Source organism: Patagioenas fasciata, chromosome 4 (genome assembly GCF_037038585.1).
Source record: "Patagioenas fasciata isolate bPatFas1 chromosome 4, bPatFas1.hap1, whole genome shotgun sequence".
NCBI classification, from domain to species: Eukaryota; Metazoa; Chordata; class Aves; order Columbiformes; family Columbidae; genus Patagioenas; species Patagioenas fasciata.
This window is the reverse complement of record NC_092523.1, coordinates 79009848-79036154: the sequence shown is the minus strand read 5'-3', so window position 1 is coordinate 79036154 and position 26307 is coordinate 79009848. Positions and strand designations below refer to the sequence as shown.

The following is a 26307-nucleotide window of genomic DNA, read 5'->3' as shown; positions in this document are numbered from 1 at the left end:
GCCACATACTATTTTTTGCCAGTTGTACTTCCATCAGAGCACACAATGATGGTTTTACAAACTTCTCAACATCTTTTTTTAAACATTGAACACTCATATTGTAACACTGGGGCTGGGAGCTGCCTACATACGATCAGAAGAAAGTTCTGCTGTCAGGTTGCAATCTCTTCTAGTCTGATGGCTCCATTTCCACTCGGTTGTGCTTGTCCTTCAGTAGGATGCAGTCTGCTTGGTTTCTGAATTAGAAGGGCGATGGATACGTGCCCAGCAGCAGTTGTAACCCGTGTCACAGCCAAAGAGTTCAGTACGAGCAGTTCTGGGAAACCTTAAACAAACCTGCATTAATACACTTCTCACACAATTGCCAGTGTGAAATGTGACTGAACGCTATTCTACAAGTGAAAGAAACCCATTGCTCTGTAAATGCAAATTGTAACTGTGCAGTAAGCACCTCCTCTGGACAGATCTCATCGTTTTCCTCACGCTTTCCACTGACAAACAGGGAAAGGAGAGATTTGAAAAGGTCCAAGCCTTCTGTACATCATGGTGCGTCTCTGCAGCTCCGAGTACTGCACCAACAACCCAGCCCACAGTCTGCCGAGTGACTATTAGCAGAATGATTTCTTGAAATAGCATCAATTGCTGGATGCTGGGAGGAAAGAGAACAGGGCGCAACTGTTGAAAAACAAGCCTGAGGAAAAAAAACCTATGTCTTTTGTGCTTATTTTGACACAAGCCTTTAAGCATTTGACTTATTGAATTCCAGCTACCTACACAAAGATACGCCACTCATTTGATGTATTATGTTTAAAGGAAATGTTCCACATTTTTATATGTTTTGTGAAATACGGAAATATGTGTTTTCTTTATCCTAAGCTGTCAAACTAAAGAATGAAATTTAACAGTACATCAAGCAATAAAATAATAAGATACTGTGCTGCTATAGAAATCTGAGCAGTTCTGAGGACAAAAGCCACATCTCTCAGATTTCAATTTTATATTAAATATTAGGAGCAATTTGCAAAAAATGCAGTATTATTTCTCATACATGAAAAAGTCACAGATAGAATCTGAAATAACTCTCATCATACCAAAAAACTCGCCCTACAACTCGATCAAGGGTTAGAATAAATTGTTGATTAACAGCACTAACTATAGAGGTCTGCTTTTTGTTTATTCTCTATGAGGAATTCTGCATGAAGGAGGAGTGGGAGTGGGCTTCTAGTATTGTATGATTGCCTGGTGCAAACACATGACTTTGCAGATGTGTTCTTGAAGGCCAGCAGACAAGAACAGATCTATCTTGTTTCCGGTTGCCAGGGGATACAGAAGGCTGTGCATGGTGAATCAACCCTGCATTTAAAAAACGGTATTAGCAGCAATTGCTGTGACCAATGTGTGGATGAAACTTTCTGTGACCTGCAGCCCTGACGCAGGATGAGATACTTGTTGGTGGCTTGCTTTGATTTTCAGTAGTTATCATATCCTCATGGCCTTTACAAAGTACATATTGTCATTAATGCATAGCAAAACTCACAAACACAACTCCAGGGGGGCTGAAACTTACGCTGTATAATTCATTACCTATTCAATTCTGTAATACTGTGTCCATTCAGAGTAAGAGTTGGTATGACTAAAGCCTTGTATGACTTGGTACTCTCGCAGTTATATGAAAGCTGAAGACTTTACAGATGATGGGGGAAAAAACGGATAATTTCCTAAACCATAGCTGTTGGAATCAGCATTGTGACACATAGGGTTTGTGCGAATCCACTTGTATGCCACATGTGGGAGGTTCCATAGGAAGAAATAACAGCTGCAGATGATTTCCATTGAGCAACACAAACGTGGAGGAGGGAAGGGGAGCCTTCAAAAGATAACTTCTCTGATGTGGAAAGAGCTACGCTATACAGAGAAAACGTCTGAAGCTTACTAAAGGACTGTCTCAATAAAAGACACTTCCTGAAAGAAGCCTCACTGGCATCAGGAAGCCAAACACAACAGCATCCTAAAGGTGTAGCTGATTCCAGAAGAAACTCCAGCAGCACACATCATTAATTTTAGAGGTACCTTGCAAGGCATAGAGAGGCTGGGTTGATACCAGGGCAATAAACATTACATGTGACTATACAAGGGGTTTATCTTTGGACTCACTCAGATTTAGTTTAAACAAAATGAAACATGTCTGGAGAAGATTATGAAAGCTCTGACTTCACCTTTGATCTGACAGATTAATGTAGTCAGATAAGATAATCCAATGAGGTGTGAATGGAAAAGAAAAGGACACAAAAGTGACTGATGGCTGGTGCTGGTAAGAGAGCCAGGGCTGCTGGGCTGAGGAACCACCAAAGAGCCAAATACCCACTGATGCCAGAAGGACAAGACCTGAAGAAGAATGTTTTGACATTTGTTGTTGGCAGGTCTAAAATAAGGGGAATGAAGCATTGATAACAACTTTTTCTTAGGAAGTAGTCATTAGAAACTGAAGTGGGTAAAGGATGGACTCAAGGAAGAGCAGGACAGCTGGAGAAGATGATGTCTAAGCACAGCCTAACAGGACTCTCAGTAAATCGGAAAGAAGTCATTAAAAGTGGTACCGAAGTCATCTTCAGTTGAGACAGAAGACATCGAAAAAGGCCCATCTTGTGCCAATTAAGATATGGAAGAGGTTGAGGAGAACAGGTAAGAACAAGTATTTACATTAGGTTTTCTGTCAAAAGCTGCAAAAGAAGCATTTTGGCTTTCCTGCAGGAGCGTTCTGTAAGACGGATGATAAAACAGATAAAATATGACGTCTTGTGAGACAGTTTATAGTGCCTAGCGCAATATATAGGCAAATGCAATTAACCAGGTAATTATAGATCGATTTCATTTCCCAGCAGAGTCTACAGTTTTCTTCTCTCGGCTAATGGGTTGATACTGTATGCAAACAACCTAGTTTATAATACAGATGAACACGAAATACAATCTTTTCTCTAAACCCAGAAAGCAATTGAAGTGTGAATTTAAGACCAAAAAGTATATCACAGGGAGCAACAGAAAACAGAAACTATGATCATTATTTGCCCAGGTATTGATGTGCTTAGCAAAATAACCCTATTTAGAGCACAAAAGAAAAAAGCGCAAGTATTATGTAAAAGAGCCCTTCGATATCTTGCAATAGAATATCAAAGCTATATCAGACAGTTTCCCCACATCTCATTTACATGGTTTTGTTGTAACAGCTGAAGGGAAACCTGTAAACTAAAGTTCTTTAAAAAACTGCAAGATTTCAATTTGTCTTATTGATTTGGCAGGTGCACAATTAAAGTTACTCACAAGTCTGCACTTAATTGTTTCCAAGATTAGGCCTCTGGGTACAGGCAAGACAGCTTGCAATGACACCTACAGGCAGCCTGCCTGGTGCTTTTCATTGTAAAGAATTCCTGTGACCTTTTCTTCAAAGCTTTCACACACACCCTCTTCTCTCCAGGTCTTTTATATTTAGTTCAGAAAACAGCCTTGAACTGAAGAAGTGACTTTTCTTTGTCTCAAGAAATCTTGCTGAGCTACTTTAAAGTACAATACTATTTCTCTACACTTTTTCGCATTACTTGGGAAAATGTCGGCAGTCCACCTAAAACAGCAATTTATCAAAGCAACGTAGCTCGCTGCACTATTAAACTACTATTGGATGCTACTAAATCCACAACAGAATAGCTGTGAGTTGCCAGTGAGAGGAAACTCTCCATTTATTGTATGATACAAAACAGTTTCTGCCAGGAGATAAAGAACTTTTTAACTGAATTTAATCGTAGGGATGCAAACCCGGAACTTAGGGGGAAATTCTCTGAAGGTGAAACGCTACAGCAGTTCCTTGGGGGCTGGTATAGAAAAGATGCCCCAATGCTGCCTTCAGTTAGGGACTGTACCACTGGGAAAGCAGCAGCATGCTGGGGTTCCCCTGCACCTTAACACTGGGGACTCCAGATGGACAGCAGCTAATACAGCAGTTGTGTCCTAGTATCCCCTGCTCTTCTCCTACAAAGCTACCATTGCACCAAGAAAAATGTTGGAAAGTTACACAGACACCTCAACTATTTGAAAATGGTTTTTTTCAGTCTCAAAATGTGGAAAAAAGGAAATAAGATTAGGCTCAAGAGATCTCACAAAAGATAGATAAATGTGAAAATACATATCTAAACATAAAGCTGTGTTAATATGGTTTAACATTATTCAGCGGTCACCAAATGGCTCATTCCTTTGGCACTATAATTGTTCTTCTCTTGCCCTTCTAACACACAAAGCAGAATGACTCTCACTGCTGTCCGAGACAGAATCACCACTATCCAGCCTCACCTGTTGATCTGAGGCCAGATGGTGGTATCACAAGCTCAGGATCTCAGGTCTGTGCTGGCTGGACAGCAAAGCTTCCCTTGACCCCATCATTTCTCATTCCCAAGTGCCAAGTTTTGTGGAAGCATGATGAAGGAGAGGGCGAGACGCAGGAGGACAGAAGGGAAGGGACAGAGATGGATGGAGGTGGCTGCTGACCAACCACACAGCTCACAGTGCCTTATGGGCCAACAATTTATGCAAGTGGAAAATCCTGTAATAGTGAATCTAACCCTCTAGTCTGAAAATCAGCACCTCTCCTCACACCCTTTACTGGCATCCTAAGAAAACCCTCCTCCAAAATCAGATACGCACCAGCAAATATGTGAATGATTTTCAGCAAAACATTTCCTCGATTTTGCAAGTAGCAACATAAACTAAAACAGGAGATGGTGTAATAGTGCTTTATAACCTGCCTACAAACCTTCTATTTCCTTCTAAAAATATTCCTCTGTGTCTCTTCCTTCTTTCCCCCCCGAGACATTTGTCACAGTATCTTTAGCATCTCCATGAAGAATGGGTTATAACATCCACTATTTATGCATGGTGTTGCATGCACATTTTTAAGTGAGCTCGTTATATAACAGATGTACAGGATATTAATCCATTGTTTTTGTTTAAGATGAGGTTCATCTTTCACTGTCTTGAAATGACTATTGTACTTCAGCAACAAGCATTCAAGATGAACCACCCCCTCAGTGGCAGCCATAGGGAATGAAACTAACTGGGAAAGCATTAGTAGCACTTTGTAATCTAAATCAAAGTACACATATAATTTGTTTCTGTGTGTTTTGCAGTCTATGCAGAAGTTACGGGCTTTTTTTCAGAACCAAAAGTCAAGGGGAGCAATATCCAAGTTAATTCAGTAAGTCTTCATAGCAGGAAGTCTCAAGTAAACCAGCACAAATCCTACATTTTGGGGGAAGGTTTGGTGCCGTATCAGTTTTGCCCCACAGAAATGTGGGGAACAAAGAACTGAAAAGAGTCTAAGTTTAGAAGCAGAGGCCACAAACCTGCGAGTCTTTCCGCTCTGATTCCTACAGTGTCTGAGCAGCCCTTCAGATCTGCTAAATGAAGATTCAGACTGTGGTGTAGACTGAAGCACTCTTGGTGAGTGCCAGGGAAACCAGGACTATGCCAGACTCAGGACTATTCCAATCAATGCAGATCAACTCACATCAACCGAATAACAGCTGCTTATGACAAAACTGAATTGAGCAAACACCTTCGGAGTGCTTCTAGCTAACCAGCACTTATTGGTTCTTACCTGTGAGCATTCAGATACTCAAACCCAATAATTCTTTCCTTACTTGTTATCCTCTTGATTAAGACAGGGCTACGTGCAGTGTAACAAAATAAGAAGATAATTAAGACTAGGATCAATTAATTCATTTTCAGTCTATTCCAGTAAAATGCAAACAGATAACAGGTTGCCCAAGAGTTAAAGAATCCATGGCTAATGCAGGTGCTAATCTCCCATTTGCCAAAGTCTCAAAACTGAGCTTCACCCACAGAATCTTTCTTCACCCTTATCTGCTTCAATCTCTTGCTCATAGACCATAAACAAAGAGCTTACAAAGAAAAATAAACAACGAGAGCAATGCAAACACATTGCTGTAACATAAACAGTTTCTCCCTGACAATGACTTATTTCACAGAGATTACAAGGTAATTAGGAAACAATAACAGAGAATTAAAACAAACTCTAAGACAGTGGGTGGAGAAAATGAGAAATAGAGCAGCAGTACATGTTAACTACACAGCTATCATGATAATGTACTTTCAGATCCTACTGTCTCAGTAGAGCATTAGTTTTCTAGACAGAAGGCCAGTTGTGCTGGGGTGAAATGGGCTGATGACATGAAATTGCGAATAAGAACCTAACACAGATAAAATCCCAAAGACTTAAAATGCTGTTCCTCACCAAAAATGAAAATTAAAGGCAATATTTAAGGAGCATCATGTATGGAAACTAAACATGAAAATGATGAAGTTTAAAGAAATAAAAGTGCAAAGGTGCACCTTCGGTAACTCCTCAACTGAATCAGAATTCATTTTCACCAGCATCCTTCAAGACACCACTCTTGAAAGCTAATTTAGAACTAAAGGCCTCAACTGGGTGTTGACAAGGTTGTGTCGGCCCAAGCACTGGAAGAGTAGCAAGGACTGACCATATAGCAGACAATAACACTATTACACGGGGTCAGTAAAAGCAAAATGAAAAGATCAGGCCCTACAGTAGTTGGCCATAAACTTGTACACACAAAGCTGGACAAGGAAGGAGATTTTTTAATTCTGTCTTCTTCCAAAAATTCAATTTTTAATAAGGAGTAAAATAATCCTACCCTTTCCACTTCAACTTTATCAGCAAGTATTAACATTTCAACTGTAGTTTATTTCACCAGTGCAAGTCCAGGATCAGTTAGTGTTCTCAGACACCTGCAGCCTACACACAATTTATAGGATATATACAATCATTTAAAAAAAAATACATCATCAAAATGCATGACGATGTGCAGTTATATGTTGTGTAACTTCCATAATTCATATACCAAACAAATAATGGGACCAAGCTAATGTATAATGTGACATTGCCTTGACTCTGCCTTAAAAGAATAATGAACGTTCCAGTTCATTTTTCCTGTTACATAAGCGTATTCGTAATGCATTTATAATCTGGCTTCTACATATAAATCTGTTATTGCCATACTTCTGCTACACATCATACATCCTAGGGCATATAGTTTATGGTTATTATTTTTAATTGTTCTTTTCAAGTACGGCCAGAAGACTTCCCAGTTTTTACTGGTTACAGAAGTAGACCCCAGTTCCTAGGCAGGTCAGCTCTCGTTTCCTCTCACTCTCCAGCTGTCAAGACTAAAGCCTCATGATGTCCTGGAACGAAGAGTGAAGGATGTCATTGCAGTTAGACTACTTTTTTTCTTTAAGACATCAAAATATGCTACAGCTGTATAGCAATGTCACTTGAACTGTGCAAACGCCCCAACCATTCCATAACTCGCTCAGAAGAAAATGCCTTATCTTCACCAGAAACCTCATCTGGAGGAAAGGCGGAGTTTTCCCACAGAGCAAATGGAAATGTTCTTGGTTTCAGCAATGTAAATCTTTTTCAGTGGACATCTAACAATGCTCATCCGTCCCAATCTTTGGTGAAGGAGGGTGACCTTAATAACCAGGATCAAGAACATAATGCAAAGGTTGATAGAAGAGAGGAAAACTGCTTCAGATGAGTAAATGCCTCCAGCAAGCGCTCCTAGGAACTGTGAGCTATACAGATTCCCGTGGTAGGACACGCCAGACTGCTAAGAGGAACCATGGGTTTCAAATCACGGGGTTTGGCACAGGGACGCTCACACTAGAAAGGGAAGCAGAATTTCTGCTTTTTGTCACATCTGCTTAATGCCAAGTACTTCTAGAAACTCCACTGAGTGTACATTTGTATTTAATGCATTGCAAGATGGTTTCCAGACAGTGCTGGGCGGTTTCATATAACCTGCCCACAAAATCGGCGTGTATTTGGGGAAGAGAGAGATTCACATTCAATCATGGAGAAGCTTATGGGGATTATAGAGAAGAAGAGGAGAACTGATGCTGAAAAAGCAAAGTTGTGCATAGTTAAGAGAGATTCTTAGTCTTCCTCATCAATTAATTTGTATGCATATATATTACTTTACCTTCCTACTTCGAGGCAATTAAACTCACTTGAAACCTTAAGTCCTGTGGGTTGTCCATTTCTTAAAACCTGTGTATCACTACTACATGACAATAAAGGCTATGACAAAATTTCTGCTGGTTAGTATAGAAACTGCACATTATGGAATATTTTTCATTTCTTTAGGAACCTGAGATTCAATTTCACTGACCAATTTAATGCTTCAGATCAGAAGAAAAAGCAGTAATTCTCCCAGAATTGATGAAACTGCCAAATAAATGAGCGTATGAGCTAGAGGCATCTCTCCTTAGGTGGGAGTTAATGAAGTCAAGATCCCGATTTAGGTATTAGACTATGTTCATAATACATGACCTACAGTTAGCCAAGTGCCAAGGGAAAACCAGAAGGCAAGACAGACAATTTCTTAGGAAACGGGGAGCTTACAAGTGTTCTTCTAAGAGTTGCATTTCTGGGGTATTTTTTGCCTTTTTTGTTATTCATCTCACTGAAAAAGGCTGATTAACCTCCGATGCCAATATATTAATGTTTTACTTAAAGCCAGCTGTCTGCTTTAAACATTAGCGTAGCACAGTGATCCAAAATAATTTCTGCACTGCATTAAATTACTTCAGTATTTTTATGGTAACTCTTCTTGACGTGTTGGTTATTCCAAAGAACATAATTCACATAGAATGCGCTGCATTAAATACAGAGATAGTCCCTGGGTTCAGAACCAAAACCAAAGACGTTTCCTTCTTAAACAAGTGTCGAGCAAGGTCGGCATCTTGGTAACATCATCATATGGCAGACGACAGTTGTGAGACTCCACTCGAGCATTTCAGCAACAAAATCCCCAAGTCGCTCTTCAATTATTCAAGATTCTTTGAATCTGGACCATTAACAGTTCTGCATGATTGGCAAGAGCTAGCTCTATAAAAATAGAAGTGCTTACAACTATGTGAACATATTTGGAAATGGTGAAATATATATGTAAATATCTGTCACCACCTAATCAAATAGAGATTTTTGCTCTTCCACATGACTGGCAAACTGCAGCAGCCATTTGGCAGGGCACATGCTCGATTCACAATGTGCCTACATAATCCAAACTAAGTATGCAATAAAAATAAGTTTAGTAATATTCCCAGTTACAAAGTCACTCTCTTCAAATGGATAATGAATTTAGAGCCAAAATGAGATTTTCTAATACACCCACTATACAGGCAAGAGCATATACCTTGCTGTGTACTGTATTTTCTAAGGACATGAGAAATTTTGTGCGTGCACACATATATAGTGCACATTAATATCTTCAATCTACTGCTGTAAACAGGGCCAGGTTAGGACAATTTTTTTCCTGATTCTTTGGAGGGTTTCCCAACCTACATGGAACTCCCTCCAGTTCCAGGTAAATAACATCCATTTTGCATCGGTACATTACTGGTAACTCTTCATAGGCAATGCACACAAACACTTACTGCTAAAGTGCAGTAACTGAGGTTAAAACAAGCTGCCTATAGTATCCATGTTCATATCAACAGGCTCCTGGTTAGTGGGGAGGCCTTTCCTGTACGAAACCATAAGGAAAGAGTAAAATAAGCACTAACAACACTCCCTTCTTTAGACAAACACATTTAATCTAAGCAAGTGTTGGCATCCTATTGGCTTTCAAAAGTTTTTAAAATGTGTTCGCATGCTACTTTAAACAAAAGCAAATTCAGGAATTGTGTGAAGTATGCACGTGGATATATAGCTAATATAGGACATTTATTGACCTTGCAATGTTCTAGATCATGCTCTGTGCAACTCCATGAATTCCACAAAAGAAATTTAAAGAAGCGCCATGGTCTGAGTAGTTATTCCAAGTCTAGATCCCCCATCAGCACTGCTTTGACTTTCCACCCTCCTCTCTAAAAAAGAATAGACAGTGAATAGACAGTGAAGTTAAATTCAGCATGACATTTAGCTCTGGCTATGGGTAATTCAGAAACAAAAACCCAAACCAAACCAAAAACAACAAAACAAACAAAACAAACACACAAGAAACAAAAACACCCCAACAGAAAACAAAACACCATCAAACTAAAAAAGGTTTTTAGGACTTAATTCTCTATTATATAGACTGTATCTTCAACAGACAAGCAGAAATTAGAAGGTATTGTCCTACCTTACTGTGACATTTATAGTGCAAGAAGGTGAGTAATTAGATCGGAAATCAAAAGGTTAAGAGAAAGAGAGGAAGTTCGTAACTGCTGCACGTTCCTATTACTCAGGAAAGCTACTGAAAACTCTACTTCTGATCAATGTGATGGACGGGCTTGGAGCGACCGTTGTCATCACCAGCGCAGCACTCGACACTACAGCACCAGCCACCCCAGAACAGTGCAGCTGGGAGGCGAATGCTTGTTCCACGCCCCCTGTTTCCCCACCAAGAGCCCAGCTTGGACTTCAGTCCTTGGACAAAGCCCCCGAGAGCCTGAGCCAGGTACAGTTCTCAGACCAACATCCCAGCTAATGCATAATTTCAAGATTGGATTTAAGAGAGCGCCTCAGGTCCAATTCTCAGGATAAATTTAAATAAACCATGTGCATAAGTCAACTTTCTTACTTTGCATTCCTCATCGATAAATAATCATGAGGGTTGCTCGGAATAATTCAATACTGATTTCTTTCCATTTTAATCAAATGACAATTGTGTGCAGTATTTAGAAAGAATAAGTAAGCAGAGAGATTTAAAAGACAAAGCCGGAGGAGCAGTAACCCAGGGAGCTACGCGGCAGGCAATGTGAGTTTACTGCTGAGAGTCTAGATTTACATGTCCCACAAAACTAGCAAAACATTAGCGCTTCCTCTTGGATAGTAAATACAAACCACAGCTGAACTGTTTGCTCTCGCAGAATCCAAATTTTAGACTCCCTAATCAACAAAACAACTCACAATGGAAGCTTCTTTAGCATCAAAACCCTATACACTAGACTTCTTCTATTTAATAAGCTTTGTTGGCAATTTTCTAAATGCTATTTTATGCCGCACTTTCACTCAACATGTAAATCATTTTTGCTCTTTTAGTGATCTGAAGTTGTTCACAAGATGAAAAGTAAAGGTACAATATCAGAGACAGTTTCAGGACTTCTAGACAAGCAACACTAAAACCATGATATCTTCATTTCCGTATATTGCAAATGGTGTGGGCAAAGCAAAGACATCCAAGCTATTATTACCACAAACTGAATGGTAGCAAAGGGCACTCTGGCAAGCTGAACATAAAACGCATCCTTCATTTCAGCAGATCAAGCCCTCTTTAGTCAAGAAGATGTGAGATCCTATCATAGCGCTAATAATAAAGGAAAATTATACTTATTTTTCAGGATCAAGACTAAAAGATGCCATCACAGAAACACAGCATCTTCTAATTCATAGTAATTTATACTCATAACTTGAGATGGAGGATAAAAAAGCTTTTCTATACATATACACAGGGAAATGTCATCACTGAATGCTTCCAATTTGACTTGATTTATGGGAAAACACTCTATTATTTTCCAGGAGCTGCCATTCTGAAATATTAAAAAATAAAGTGTTCAAGATATCCATCTTGCCTACATGGACAGTATGAGCTGAGACAGATGCAGTTTATAAGAAGGGAAAAAAATGGGGGAAAAAAAAGGGCAACAAAACCAACTTAGGGATTGACTTTAATTAAGGGAAACCCCATAATGTGCACCACTCCTGGAAGTGTTAGTCCTCACACTGGTAATTCTTCCCAGGCAATAGGAAAGAGAACAGAAAGGCAGAAGAAAGGAGAAAGGAAGATTGTTGGTGGTCCACACTTGTCAAATGATGAGGCAATTTACTCATTAGGGAATTCATAGCCTGAGAGTGTATGAACGGGAATATTAGGAAGATCTTAGTACCAATCCATAGGTTTTGATGCTCTCGTTTTGCTTAATGGTGTAGCAGCTACATTACAAGTTACTACAAGCTTAAAACAAGCTCTGTTGCACCTGCACAAGCTGCAGCCGCTGCACTGCAGATATATCCTGTGTCTGCTCCTTCCAGTTCGGCGCTGACAGTTCTTTAAAACAAGTTATGTCTCCTAGACAGAAAGGGGGGTTAACTGGCTAAGGGTGGTGTCCACTTGGCATACAGAGAAACTGATTAAAACAAGCATTAGACAACAAAAAAAGCATCGAAGTCTACCAGGACATGTAATAACGACACTCCTTAGGTAACCACCAGGAAGGCTTCAAGCTTCACTGGAGCTTGTCACCAGATAGAGTGATAAATATGTATTCACATAAATCATTATCCCCACACTGACGGATAATACTTTACTCCAGCTGTCTATTCCAACATCCTCTCGCAGAGCCTCAATAAAAGGAGCATCAAACGGAAGGTTTCATTTTTCACTGTCGTGCGAACATGATGAAAAGTCATGAACAAGCATCAAACCGCTCGCCAAAGCCAACACGCACCCCGGTTGAAATGTGAGCTTCAAAGGGAGCAGGCGCAACTTCAGAGCTGAAACCCAGCAGAAAAGCACTGACGGGGCTGTTAGATGGACTATTTAAGTGTCCTTCTTGCTTCGCATGAAAAGTTTATTCTGAAAGACAGAGCCAAGCCGCGTGGGCTCGATGCTGCCATTAAGTCTCGTAACTTGCATTGCTTTACTGCATGCTTAACAATGCTGAAAAATGGAAATTCAGGGTTTCTTGTCTAATCGTTAAGGAGAATTCCACATAGACTGGATTGGATTTTTTTGCTTGTGGGTTTTTCTTACTTTAAGTTTTTAATGCCTATTCAAGATCTTTTCCTTAAAGACTACAACAATGGAAGTAGCATAAGGGAAAACAACTCTTTTTTTGTATATTGAAAATACAATATATACCTCCATGTGAGTAGCTCTACCACAGCAAACACATTTAGAGAAAATCTGCTCCAGCTTGTTATTCTCCAGCACCACAAAAATTCAACACCATGGTGTTTGTTCAAGTTTGCTTGTTCTCGGTACAGCAAACCAGGGTAAATCGACCCAAACCTGCCCAAGTTCCGGCAGCACCATGGACTGAAAATGGCACTGGCGCAGCATTTACGGGTGAACTCAAAATGCCACTGTCACTCAGGCCTATAATACGCAATAGTCCTTTAATATTATGTTCCTATTTTACCTTTAATATGCAATATACATAATGCTTCAAAGAAATCTTTCAGTTCTTGTATTCTCATTTCCTTCCCGGGTACATTTGAGCAAACTGCTCCAAGAAGGATGGTTCCTGTTACTCATAGTCTGATACCAATGGATTCCATTAATTCTCAGTTGCCCACTCCTTACCACCCCTTTTCAGTGCCTATAACTTCTCTTTCCCCTCTCACACACTTGGGTATTTTCCTCTCCGTTTTCTCTGATAAATAGAAGGTACTATTTACAATATTCAATACCAGCCCCAAATGTCCCCACATCTTTGAGAGACTCTTCTCAGTGAGAGACACAGCTATAAGAAGAACCTTCAACTATTATTGAAACTGTCATTAAAAACAGCCAAAGATCTAATTTTATCCTTTTTTTAAGAAGACGAAGAAGTTTATCGTTCACTTCCTACCACAATTTTGATTTAGTATCAAAATTAAATATTCTTCCAATAATCTTTCACGACGTCTGCCAACAGCAGTACACATTAGCTATTCTCTATCCTCCCTCGCTGTACCACTTCATTAATGTGAACTCAAGGTCTCCTGCCCTCTTTCATAATTTCTAATTACCTATAGGCAATATTATATGGAATATCCATTAGCATAAAGATTATTTTTGGCATGATAAGACATATTTTAAGGCTATCAATCCTTCTCCAGACTGAAAATGATATATATTTTGCCACCTCTGGGTTCTTGCTTATAACTTTTAAAAAGTAGTATTCTATGCAAAGAGGTTAGTTTTAATTCTATTCTCAGCTATTTTTATTCCACTAAGTTTCAATTTAAAGCTTGCCACCACATATCATGACTGACACGAATTCTAAACAGGATAATTTCATCTTCCCCCTATGTTCAGCAATGGTGTTTGAAGTTTGGTCTGTCATGCTGTGAAACCTGCTTGGCTCTGCAATCTGCTAATGCAGAAAATGTCTGTGTGAGCATCAGAAAGGAAACAAGTTCATCATTTGGAAAGGCTTGTCACTGGAAAACACGAGTCAGACATATGTGGCCCATAAACACTAGCCCTCCTGTAGGAAGAAACGTCTAGTTAGGTGTCTGTTCTAGCTCACGTATGTGAATGAGAAAGCAGCAGATAGGTTTCTATCATCTTTTTCAAAATGACAAACTAAGGCTACAGGAAACATTTGCTGCAAGTTACAAAACAGAAAGCAGCAGCAGCTTGGCAGAATAAATCACCAAGTTCTACCCATCCTGTGCATTGTTTCTAAAGCAACTGCTGCTGTGATTATGGTTTGGAGTTATCTTAAAAAATTAGCCTAGTTGTCACTAATTTTGATTTCAGTTGTACTTAGTCACGGTGTGACACTAAACACTATGCTTGGCACAAGCAGCCCCTTTGCCAGCATCCAGCGGTACACGATGCCTTCTCTTCTCTCTGCCAATATTAAAGCTATCAATGCATTCTGCTGGGCAGAAACCTCTCTAAATAAAGCTCTGCCTTAAAAACCTAATATAGAAAGAAAAAAACCCAACAAAACAGAAACACTCTTCTTGTTTTAAGTTAACTGTTGCCACCTCATCACCAGCGGTGTCCTACCTCAGGATAAGTTATATAAGCACAAACACTTCAATTCTTTTTCCTTCTATGATATTTTTTCCCTCTGTCACCTTGCTTTCTCTTGCAATTGCAGCTCACAGTGTTACAACAGGAGACAGCATTAAGGAGAAAATAGTTCTCGATATGCTAAAGCAGTAGAAGTTTCAACTCCAGCAGCAATTGGGGCAGCAGAGGCTCCACTTGCACACCATGCAACCGTGCCTTGTAAAAACAAACACACACGCTTCCCAAAGTTCAAAGCTCAGCTGCGAGATCTTATTCCTGGAGTTCATAAACAACACTCCCTAAAGTACACACACACAAACCACAGGCAGAGCAGTGAGGCGGACGACAGATCCAGAAACAAGAAATAAAGCATATTTGTTCTTAGAAACAAGGGAGAAGGTGCTCATCTTGGTGAAATAGGATTCCTGCAGTACTGGTGAATTAGTGTCAGGATCAATTACTTGCTTCAGCAAATGCCAGATACAGAAGCAGGGCTGTCAGGCTCAACCAAGTGCCCTTCCAGCAAAGCATTTCTGTGCTGCACTTTTACTTCATATTCCAATACCTTCCTCTCGTTCCTATTTTTGGGGCTCTGTTTCAGGCCTCCTCCTTTGCGCAACTATGTTCCAGGTCACAGCAAGAATTTGCAATTTAATGTTAAAACCAACACAGATGCAATGATTTGCCCAATAGGAACATGAAAGATAGAGTTGCATCAGAGAAATAAAGATCCAGGAATATAAGCGATCCTTGGCTAGCCATTGGTTCTGGTTACCGATGTCCTGGTAAGCCGTCAAACTGCATCTTTGCTTCACTGCTTTATGACTTGCTCAGTTTCTACTGAGCAACACCAGTTATTTCTGAACTCGTTGTTCCTATCTAGATGATCTTCACACAGACTCGACAAAAGAAGTGCTGATAAAAGAAGAATCCTCTCTTTTAAGCTCATATAGGAGGATATTGCTTTTGCCTGACTATTTCCCCAAACCTTTTACTGACTCCAGGAGTGAACACCGAGGTGACTTTTCAATGTAAATTAAAAATAAATCAATTAATTGCTAGGCGTGAGGTAACTTTGCATTTTTCATCCATAAGCTGGATGATTACTGTCGCTAAGGTTTCCTTTCCTATCATCCACTGCACCCTTCAAATGAATCGCTTCATTCATGAATTAAAGTGAAGCCAGACTGCACAAAATCAGCACTATTATTTTGGCCAAAATCAGGGATTTATGTAAGTTTGCTACCTCAACCATTCTCATACCTTTTCTTCCACTAGGAAAATGATCGGCACTGTTCTACCAACCTGGGCTACAAATTAATGGCAGAGACAACACTAAATGAATGTGTGGCAGAGCGCTATGCCAAGATCTGTGCTGGAAACGGGGAGAATTGCTCCTGCGACTACAGGAACACTTGTTTCATAAATTCTGCCTGATCAAGGGGAAGGGAAAATTAATTAAGAGATTAAATTTAAATTCTGCCAAATCATCTATATGGTCATATGTAAACAGAAATATCCAAGTGAGTAACCGCATGCACAGTGGGCGCTCTGCTACCTGAATACTAGACCTACGTTTTTATCTGTTACATTTTTGTTCTTCTTGCACATCCATTTATGGCAACGGTTGCATACCATGAGTTTCACTGCTTTATCTATACACCCAGTCGTTTTTTCCATGTCAGCAAATCTCTGAAACCTATCATGAGGAAAAAGAAATCTTAATAGAGCGGGAATACAGGACTGTGAAACTTCACAAGTTCAGAAACTGTTTAAATGAGGATAATTCTTTTTGGTTTTAACCTACTGGACTGGAAGGCAATGGTGCCAGCTATAAATCTCATCCTAAATGCTCCTTTGGAAGTTACAAAACTGCTTGGTGAGTTGGTATTTTCATATCTACAACCCTAGTAAATTTGCAGGAAATTCAATCACAGCGCAGCTTGGGTATTGTGCACTCATCTTCATCCCCCTTTCTGTTAAAAGAACTGGTTAACTCATTGGGAAATTTGTTAGATCTGACAGTATTACTTGTTTTCTTATCAAAAACTCTACCATCTACCCTCTGTACTGTATTTATCATTTAGCTCAACACTACTCATGAGCTCTAAAAGCTCAGTACAATCAATTCTTTCTACAGACTTGAACACACGTTCTGGATTTCTTCCACTGCTTGCTCGTTATTTTGCAATGCACTTTCTAGTATGTGAAGATTTATCAGAAAATGGAACTGGTGTGATGGGGTCCATCACCAAGGAGCATAGGGTGGGATCCAGCTGCAGCAACTCATCAAAACCAGGGAAGAACTAAATGGGAAAAGGGCTTCATTTTTGTAGCTGTTGTAACTTCATGGTCTTCGGCCACCAGTTAATCACGGCCAATTGTGCAGAACTGCTGATGTTGGGACATTACGTATTAATGGGGTTGCTATTTTTAATGTTTCTCTGCAAGGTGCTCTAAAACCTTGGCTTGGGGGAGGCTGGGGCAGCGCGCTGTGCCAACCGCACCGACCTGCAGCACATCGCGCTGCCCACTGAAAACGGTTCATCCAGACAACCCCAGGAGAAGAAGGAAAGCAGCTCATCGCCTGCCTTCTGAATGCACGGGGTAGACACACAAACCAACACAACCTCCACGTGTGGGAGGACAACGTGGTTCATGCTGAAGCTGGTTTTAATAAGGCTGCAGCACACAGACATGCGTAGTCAACCAAGATTAAGCCACTAGGTCGCAAAAGAACATAAAAAGGAGATAAATTTTCAGTTTCTCAGGATTAATGAAATTAGTAATAATACTAATAAAAGTCTACTGAATGATTCTATGATTCTAAGATACAGACATATACACCTTTTTCTTAACCCTTCATCTTTAAAATAATCCCTCAAACCGCTCAGTTTCTACAAAACGAGGTCTTCTAAATGGACCAGTGGAGAACACACCTTGATTTGGGAGGAAAATGGCTTTCACAAGTACCATTAAACAACTCTTAACGCTTTCGAGAAATTTTAAACGTTGCACCTACTGAAATCTATATTGTACATACTGAAATCTATATTGCACCTACTGAAATAGTCTGACAGTTCTCCAGCACCATTTTTATTATCTGAACTAAGGCTGCGACTGGAACTGTAGCATTAGAACCTATTTCAGAGCACTAAACATGTCAAGTTCAGCACGCAGGATGACAATGTTGGATGCTCTATGCAGCTCGCCTAAAAAATATGGGGGAAAAAAAAAGAGTTTTCTTGTACCTTGAGGATGCTAAATAGCAAATACTGAGTTTGTTCCTGTTAAATACCTTATAATGGATTAGCTTAAAATAAAACATCTCCGATAAAGTTAAGTCCTATTACTAAATCTAGTACATTTTTATTATTAGTTATTTAAATTTATGGGTATATGCAGTGTCTACCCACCATGAAATGAAGAAATTACCAATTTCCAGCATGAATTACTTGATAAAAGGGACCATGTTAAATGCAGAGTTGTTGAATAAATCAGTAATGCTACAGTGGTTAATTATCAAGTTACTTAAAGGAAGAAAACCTGCAGTATTTTACAGGGTATTAAACTTGCAATTGCTCGCAGTGCCTAACAGACGATATTAGTAAACACAATGCATTTCACAGTGGACAGCAGTAAATACCTCCATGTCTTTAAAGTACATATTTTAAGGCTGATTCCATATTGCTTAGCAATCAGGCTACAAAATATCACAAACACTTATGTCATTTTGACATAAATTTCTCATTTTTTCAAGCACAATCTAAGCCCTACTGCATTGGACACATTAAGTTGTCATGAAAGCCACAGATAGGTGTGATTCCCCTCCGTAAAATAAATGATTAATTAGCAAAGCACAGTATGCAAGGTATGTCCGGAGTGGCTTATCTCTATTGCTAATCATAGCTATTAGCTTCCATTTCCAAAGCTCTCCATCCTGCACGGTGTTTTGCAGGGCTGAGAAAGACGCATGGGCATGAACTGAATCATTTATATTCCAAATTACACAAATATACAGACGAGGCATCTTAATTATCTAGATTAGCAACCACTAAGGTCACTTCTGATAGCCCCATAAAAACGCCTAAAAGTAGAATTATGTAGTTGATAACCTATGTATTCCATAAAGAATACGGGGAAAATATGACCTGTTGAATAAGCCTAACTGTGGGACATTCAGTGAAATTAATCGAGTTTAACATGGGAAGTTTGAACATAAACCCATTAGCATTGACTAAACGGATTCCTTCCCAAAACAGCTGTATTTGTTCACTGTTTATTTCAGCATAGAGACCCTCTCTTGCCTGGCAGAAAAGCAAAACCGGATCAGCTCTCCTCATACGTTCCTGCCTGAAACGTTCTACCAGCAGTTTCAGCAAAGGCAAAGCCCTTCAAGGTCCTCCCCATTGGCCAGGAGATGGAAATCATTTCAGTCTCATCTGGAGCAGCAGGGGAAAGCCCATCTATTGTTCGGGAAAAGGCACCACATATTCATTAGTACTGATAGCAATAAGGAAGGAAGAAGCTGCAGTCTAATTGTCAGAAATTAATTGACTACACGCAATCAGTTAGTGGCCAGAAATGTATTAAAACATAGAGAACTGAGCACAGCATATGGAGGAGCAAAGGTGACAGAAATTCGCAGCTGAAGGAAAAACAAACCAAACGAAACCAACACAAACCCAGTTCAAGAAACATGAGTGAGATGGAGAGAAAAGGGAGACCACGAACAACCCTCGGCTTTGGCCAACGAGCTCTTGAGAACACGAGGGGACAACCTGCCTCTGGACACTTGCGTGGCCAAAGCTATAGACAATTATTAGTAGACATTTTCAAGGCTTTTTCACCGAAAGTGAAATGGTAATTCTCTTAATTAAATGATCATTCATTAGTCTTTTAATCAATCTATTACCTAATAACATTGTCAATCTTGCAAGTTACTGCCATGGCTTTAATTTCCCTTTTCATTATAAGACTAATAACTAACTAAACTCACAGCTTCATAAATCTGTAGCACAGTACAAAATACACTGTGTGCACTTTTTCCATTTAGATTCTTCAATTACAAGCAACTGCAACCAAAAAAAAAATAGCATATTGTAGTAGCTAGAATTACATTTTGGCAAATCATAATTACATTGTTCCTTAGAAGCAGTGCTCGGTGCTTAAGAAGAAGGATTACATTGAATAACGAGGCTAATATTTTAACTCAATTAACATATTATTTTTCAATAAAGTGGTGTACACTACTGTAATTTTTTCTTCTATGGGTAACATCAGCTATAAAACAGAAATACTGCAGCTTTTTTCTGATAACTCAGGTGTAATTTTTCCCATGTAGATTGGATGGTTTAGATATATTTTTTAAGTGGAAGAAAACATGTGACATATTATTATTTTTATAAATAAATATACTTACAATATTTCACTTCCATGCCATATAAGCCTGCCAGAGACTGTGTTTGACTACATCTCAAAACACATGAGATTCAACTGTAAGGCAAGAATTTTTCTTTCATGTCTTTTAATTCCGCACTGTTGTGAGTTTGATTTATAATATTGGTTTGGACAGAAGTGATTTCTGGATGAAGAAATCACATCTGGTTACAATGGAAGCCGGGTGCCTTCTCCATGGAAACTGCTTGCCAAATGTGCTCATGTGACATTTATCAGATTCTTCAGCACAATATTTCAATTTGATGGAATTATATTTTCCTCGGATCTTTCACTAATACTTTAAAAGTGACATAAATGCATAAATGGCTGTATTTGTGGAGATAATCAAGTTGTGTCATTCCAATATCACTTTGTAATATTTGTCAAGGTCATTTTCTCTTTGGTTGTTCTTTTGAGACATATTCTGGTTTTGGCTTAACATTTAAGCATGTTTTAAAGACTGACTGGGAATATATTTTGTTGTAACTGCTCTTTCACTCTCCTGCAATTACACCATGGGTGATGCCCACTGTTTAGTGGATGGGTTTGTTAACTCTTTATGGAGATATGAAAACTCTGTACTTAAACAATGACCTTGCAAGGTAATCTTTTGTTTCCAGCATTCGCATGTGTACTGATATCAGTAGAACTGGAATATTGCAATACATATCAAATCGCTGTTTCTCAGCCGGGGCTACTAAAAAGGATACTCCCATACCATTTTACATCATTCTCCATATCTTTTCTATCACCAATACTATACAAGTGCTCATTAAAAAGAAAATACAAATAAGAACTCAAGGTAGCAAAGCTGTTGATAATCAGAAGGCTGGTCATTTCATTCCAGTTATTTAAAAGTCTTGTTTAGCTGTGTACTAGAACAACGTGCACTATTATACTACCAGGATCTTCCATCTCAAAGGTGCTGAAAAACAGGGAGGTAAATTACAACATGTATCCAACCGTAGAATTAGAAAAAAGGCGTTTTGTTTTCATAAGGAAAGCAAGACAAAACCAAACAGACAGAATCATGTCGTGTTCCAGTCTGACGGCGAGATGGAAATTATGAGATGGAAAGGACTGAATGATTAAGATGAAAAAATGAAATCAATCTGAGTTGCATAGGGCGGTATTAGTAACTGGACACGCAATTCCAGTGAGTCAAATGAAATACCTTGTGTTCCTTTCATGGTGATCACCTGGTGAATGGTTAAAAACATCAAGTATGATAAGGCACAACGTATCTCCATATAGAAAATCACAGCAGATTCTCACACAAGTTTAATGGAACTTGGTAAGTTAAAAATACAATTCTTACACTTACCATCATGGTAAGAAAGAACTTTTGTGAGCAAAACACAGTTATTCACAGCACAAGCTCCAGAGCATGCTGCCAGTGGTACCAGCTGAATGTCAGACTGTTATGTCATGTAACATTAACAATCTTATTATTTATTTCCATATATATAACGGGGCTACAAATCCTTCTCCGTCAACAAGAACCTTTAAATTCACTCTATATTCTGACATTATATAAGCAGGAACTGATGGATAATTAATGATTTCAGCAAAACAGCCCATTAAGAAGCCCAATAGGATACATAAAACTTCCAGAGAACTGAAGGAAACTGGAAGGCGTGAGGCTTGCCAGCCAGCAAAAACACGCTGTGTATGAGGACTATCACGGCTAAACCTTTGACAAACCTCTCAGACAGGACAATTGGTGGAATTTAGATAGAGATGATCAAAAAGTGAGCAGAAAACAAAACAGAACAACTTGCCAACGCCTTATTTTGGTATTTCAAATGTCTCCATTAAGTGATTGCCACTTAATCATATGATGAATTTGCAACAAGGGAAATCCTGATTATATTTTACAGAAAAAAATGACAATGGTGCAGTGCAATATTGGAACAGCTGACCAGAGATGACCTGGAAACCCCATTAAGATACAAAAAACTTAAGCAGAGAAGGACCTGACCAACCTGTTCTAAGTTGGCCTTACTCTGAGTAGAGCGGTTGGACTTCCAGCAAGCCTTCTGAACCTTAAGTATTCTGTAATTCTATGCACTATATAAATAATAAAACAAACCAAAATTTTCTCTTTCTTGTAGATCACAAAGACAAGGCGTGCTGCAGTTCACTAACACGAAGATGAAAGCTTGTCAAAACTCCATCTGAGTGGAGTTTTAAATTTAAAGCTTCACAGCTGGAGAGTGGCAAAAAAACCTCAACCCAATAATAATTTGATTTCTTCCAAAATACCAAAGGGAACTGGATGCAAAAGAACATTTTCAAAGCCACATCAGCAGTCCATGGGGGAGGCAGGAGAATGTAGCAGGACAGGACAAGCCACGGCTCTTGAAATTATTAGAATGGCCTAAGAAATCTGATTTCAGCCGTCGATTACAAATTCAAGCTAGGAACCTTTATTTTAGTACTGTTATTTAAGAGAACATATTTTCCTTTGCATCTCTTTTTTGAATAAACTGCATACAACTTCCTACTGATTAACAAATGTAGTAAGAAAACTGAAAAGCCCTAAAGCACAGGAAAACAATACCATTTATTTTGATCTGAAGCAGTTCGTCTCTCCCACCTCCTTCTTGGTGAAAGCTCAAGAGAAGCTTTATACACTGCACACCAAGATGGCAGCATCAGGGAAATTCTGCTGTAGTAGAAACTTTCTGACTTCCACCATGACTATTCATACTTCTGCATCAACTCCATGCATTCAAGACATATTAAAGGACATCGAGTCCATAATTTTTTTTTCCTGACCCTTTTCTGCTGCTGAAAGCTATTAATTTAATGAATGAGTTGGTGATTACCTCTTGAAGAACCCTCCTCATTTTCAGGAGCAATGTCTTCACAGCTGTGCAATCCTGCAGCATCAATCTGAAGGGCAAAGACTCGATGCCTCCCCCTTCCTCCAGGCCGGGAAAGGGCCACTCCACGCTGGGGCTGCCGGGCAGCGGGGTGACACGGGGGTGCCTGGGGTCCCCCGGCTCCACCTCCTTCGACAGCTTCAGGGACAGGTTCCTTCAAGGGAAAACAGAAAATCAATGCTGAAATATGAAAATCAATAATTTTTGGCTCCTAGTTCCTTGGCCTTAAAGGTAAATTACACATTCGCTTTTCAAGCCTGCTGATACAAATGGCCTTTTTAATGTACATATAGCCATATGGTGTTAGCAATAAAACATGCATTTATAAATGTACTATTTTCTACAGGAATTGAAACCGTGCTCTATCTCACACCCCTCAAAAGAAAGCCGTTTTCTTCAAGCAAAATATCCTCTGGGTCTATTTTATTTCAGTTCAGCTCTATGAAACATGAATCTGTCATCACAGAATCCCAGAATGTGAGGGGTTGGAAGGGCCCTGGAAAGCTCATCCAGTGCAATCCCCCCATGGAGCAGGAACACCCAGCTGAGGTTCCACAGGAAGGGGTCCAGGGGGTTTGAATGTCTGCAGAGAAGGAGACTCCACAACCTCCCTGGGCAGCCTGGGCCAGGCTCTGACACCCTCACTGAGAAGAAGTTTCTTCTCCAATTTAAATGGAACCTCCTGTGTTCCAGTTTGCACCCATTGTCCCTTGTCCTATCACTGGTTGTCACCCAGAAGAGCCTGGTTCCATCCTCCTGACACTGCCCCTTTCCATATTGATCCCCAGGAATGAGTCCCCCCTCAGCCTCCTCTTCTCCAGCTCCAGAGCCCCAGCTCCCTCAGCCTTTCCTCACACGGGAGATGCTCCACTCCCTTCAGCATCTTGGTGGCTGCGCTGGACTCTCTCCAGCCGTTCCCTGTCCTTTGGAACCGAGGGGCCACAACTGGACATTCTTCCATACGCTTGGACTTAGAACAACAACTGCCACAAAAAATACTTCCTTCTGGGCTGGCCCAGTGACACAACATGAACCTGCTATTCTATAAAATAGATTTTCTCTTCAACCAGCTGGGAAAAAGGACAAATCTGAATGGAGAATAAATCCGAGAACGTGGTTGCACTGTGCAATAGTGGTATATTAATTACTACTAAATTACAAAAGTATTGTAACAGCAACGCGTGACATCCACATCCATACTAAATTAATTCACTACAGTTAAAGACGTTAGCATAAGTGGTGAAGAAAATGACAATTATTCTTCATTTAATGTATAGTTCCAATTTTCCATTCCATTTGAATTTTCATGCAACACCACACTGACTGTGAATTTTAAGTATGGTCATATTTTGGAAGGACAAAGAAGATTTTTTCCACGTGAAATTTTCTTTAATTAACTTTGGTTTCATAGGAACCGCATACAAAAAGGGACCAACGTGATTTCTCAAGATAAGCAATTCCCAATGCCATCCTAACAAACAGAAAGTGAGGCTATTAGAATTATCTTTTATGGATCGCTCATTTTTCTATTTTGCAAGCTATATAACGTGCAGTAGGAACAAGTTAGATCAAGAAATGGACTGCACAGATCACGGATATGGGCAGATGTTCATGATGGCCAATGGAACTAAAAATTGCTAAATCAGGCTTTTTTCAAGAGTCTCATGAAACTATGAAATTAGTTTGTTTTAATTTTTAAATACACTGGAATAACTTTGTGAGTAGAATATTTTGCATCCTTTAAAATAATAATCTGAGGTGGATGGTAAAGGTGCTTTTGATTGAGGGATATTAAGCCACTGCTGATTCATAACCCTTATTAAAGAAGCCTCAGGTATAAATCATGCAAAGAAAAACCAACTTTTAACTGAAGTATCATAACACAGGTCTCTTTTAAGGGTTCAGAAAAGCCATATTCCAACTATTGGAGTCTCGGCTTGAGTAATACAAATACAGAGTCTTGTACTAAAGTATGAAATTCACCACATTAATGGCCGTAAGAGTTAAAACAAATATCAAACTCAATTGTTAGTGGAAAATGGGAACTCCGAGTTAGCATACACTGAGCATTCAGATCACACAACACCTCTGAACTACGTGCAAAGACACAGCTGATCTGTGCCAGCAAAGCTCTTCACTGTCTGATCTGCCTCCTTCTACCCACTGCAGGAAAAAGCTCATTTAAAATTAATTCCAGAACTCATATTTCATCGAGTTCATTATTAACAATGTCCAGGTGGTCTATTACAGTATTATTATGGTAATCCACCACAATTCATCTCCAAGCAGCAGTGGAGATTTAGCAAGGAAAAGGACGTTCTTACTAAAATTAGAAGTTTCTCCCAAGTGTAATAGTAAAACACTTTGCCCCTGAAGCTGGAGAAGGGGTCGATGGCTCGACTGGCAGGGCAGGAGCTCCTTACATGTGGCCTCCGCTTTCCAAAGATGCATTTATTGCAATAAAAACATCTCACAGGCAAATGCTATGTGACAAACTTCTGAAACTGTGGATAAAAAGGTCTGTTTTAATGACTAAAGACAATGTATTTCATTGAAATGAGCATTAATTCTATACTATTATCGACGTAAAATATTTCAGAAAAGTAATTGGATCACTTTTAAATATACAGCTCCTGTCTGAGCTCTAAATTCACTTGATGCACACACAGTTGGGCTCCATCCCTTTAATAAAAGCACATTTGACAATGTTCACGGGTACTGGCTGCCAGGCAGCATTAGAGCACTTGTGAAACGGCTCGACCCAGTGCAGCCATCACTCTTCCCAACGATCCCCTGCCTCAAACAGGGTCAACCTAGAGCTGGTGCAATACTTACTATACAGCTGCATGTTACATCCAGGGGGACCACAAACGGCACCAGAGAAAAGCAAGCCTAACAGCACTAGAATTACTGTCACCAGCAGGTCTGAAAATCCACAGAAAATTTGTTACCCATTTGTAAACATTAAATAGGGTGAAAACCTGTGCAACGTGATGGTACCTTGGGCCAGCTGGTTTGTTTCTGTTGTATGTGGAAGCATCCATTGAACACCGCAGATACATTTCCTTCTAAAAATCAGAAGCTACAACACCCGCATTTAGCAAAAGCAATCTTTATCGAAATAGTGAGACATCATTAACGTAATCAATCAGTGACTTTCAGCATTTTAATAGCCT

At 39.6% G+C, this 26307-nt stretch overlaps 1 protein-coding gene across 7 annotated transcripts in view; it reads right to left on the bottom strand.

The window, feature by feature from the left end:
• Nucleotides 1–26307, bottom strand: part of CCSER1 (coiled-coil serine rich protein 1) — a 436344-nt gene that overhangs the window by 244713 nt on the left and 165324 nt on the right. For all 7 annotated transcript variants that reach the window (XM_071808258.1, XM_065837729.2, XM_071808257.1 and 4 more), the window contains exon 6: nucleotides 23075–23285. In XM_071808258.1, coding sequence (XP_071664359.1) covers nucleotides 23075–23285 — 211 coding nt within the window. The remainder of the gene's footprint in view (nucleotides 1–23074; nucleotides 23286–26307) is intronic.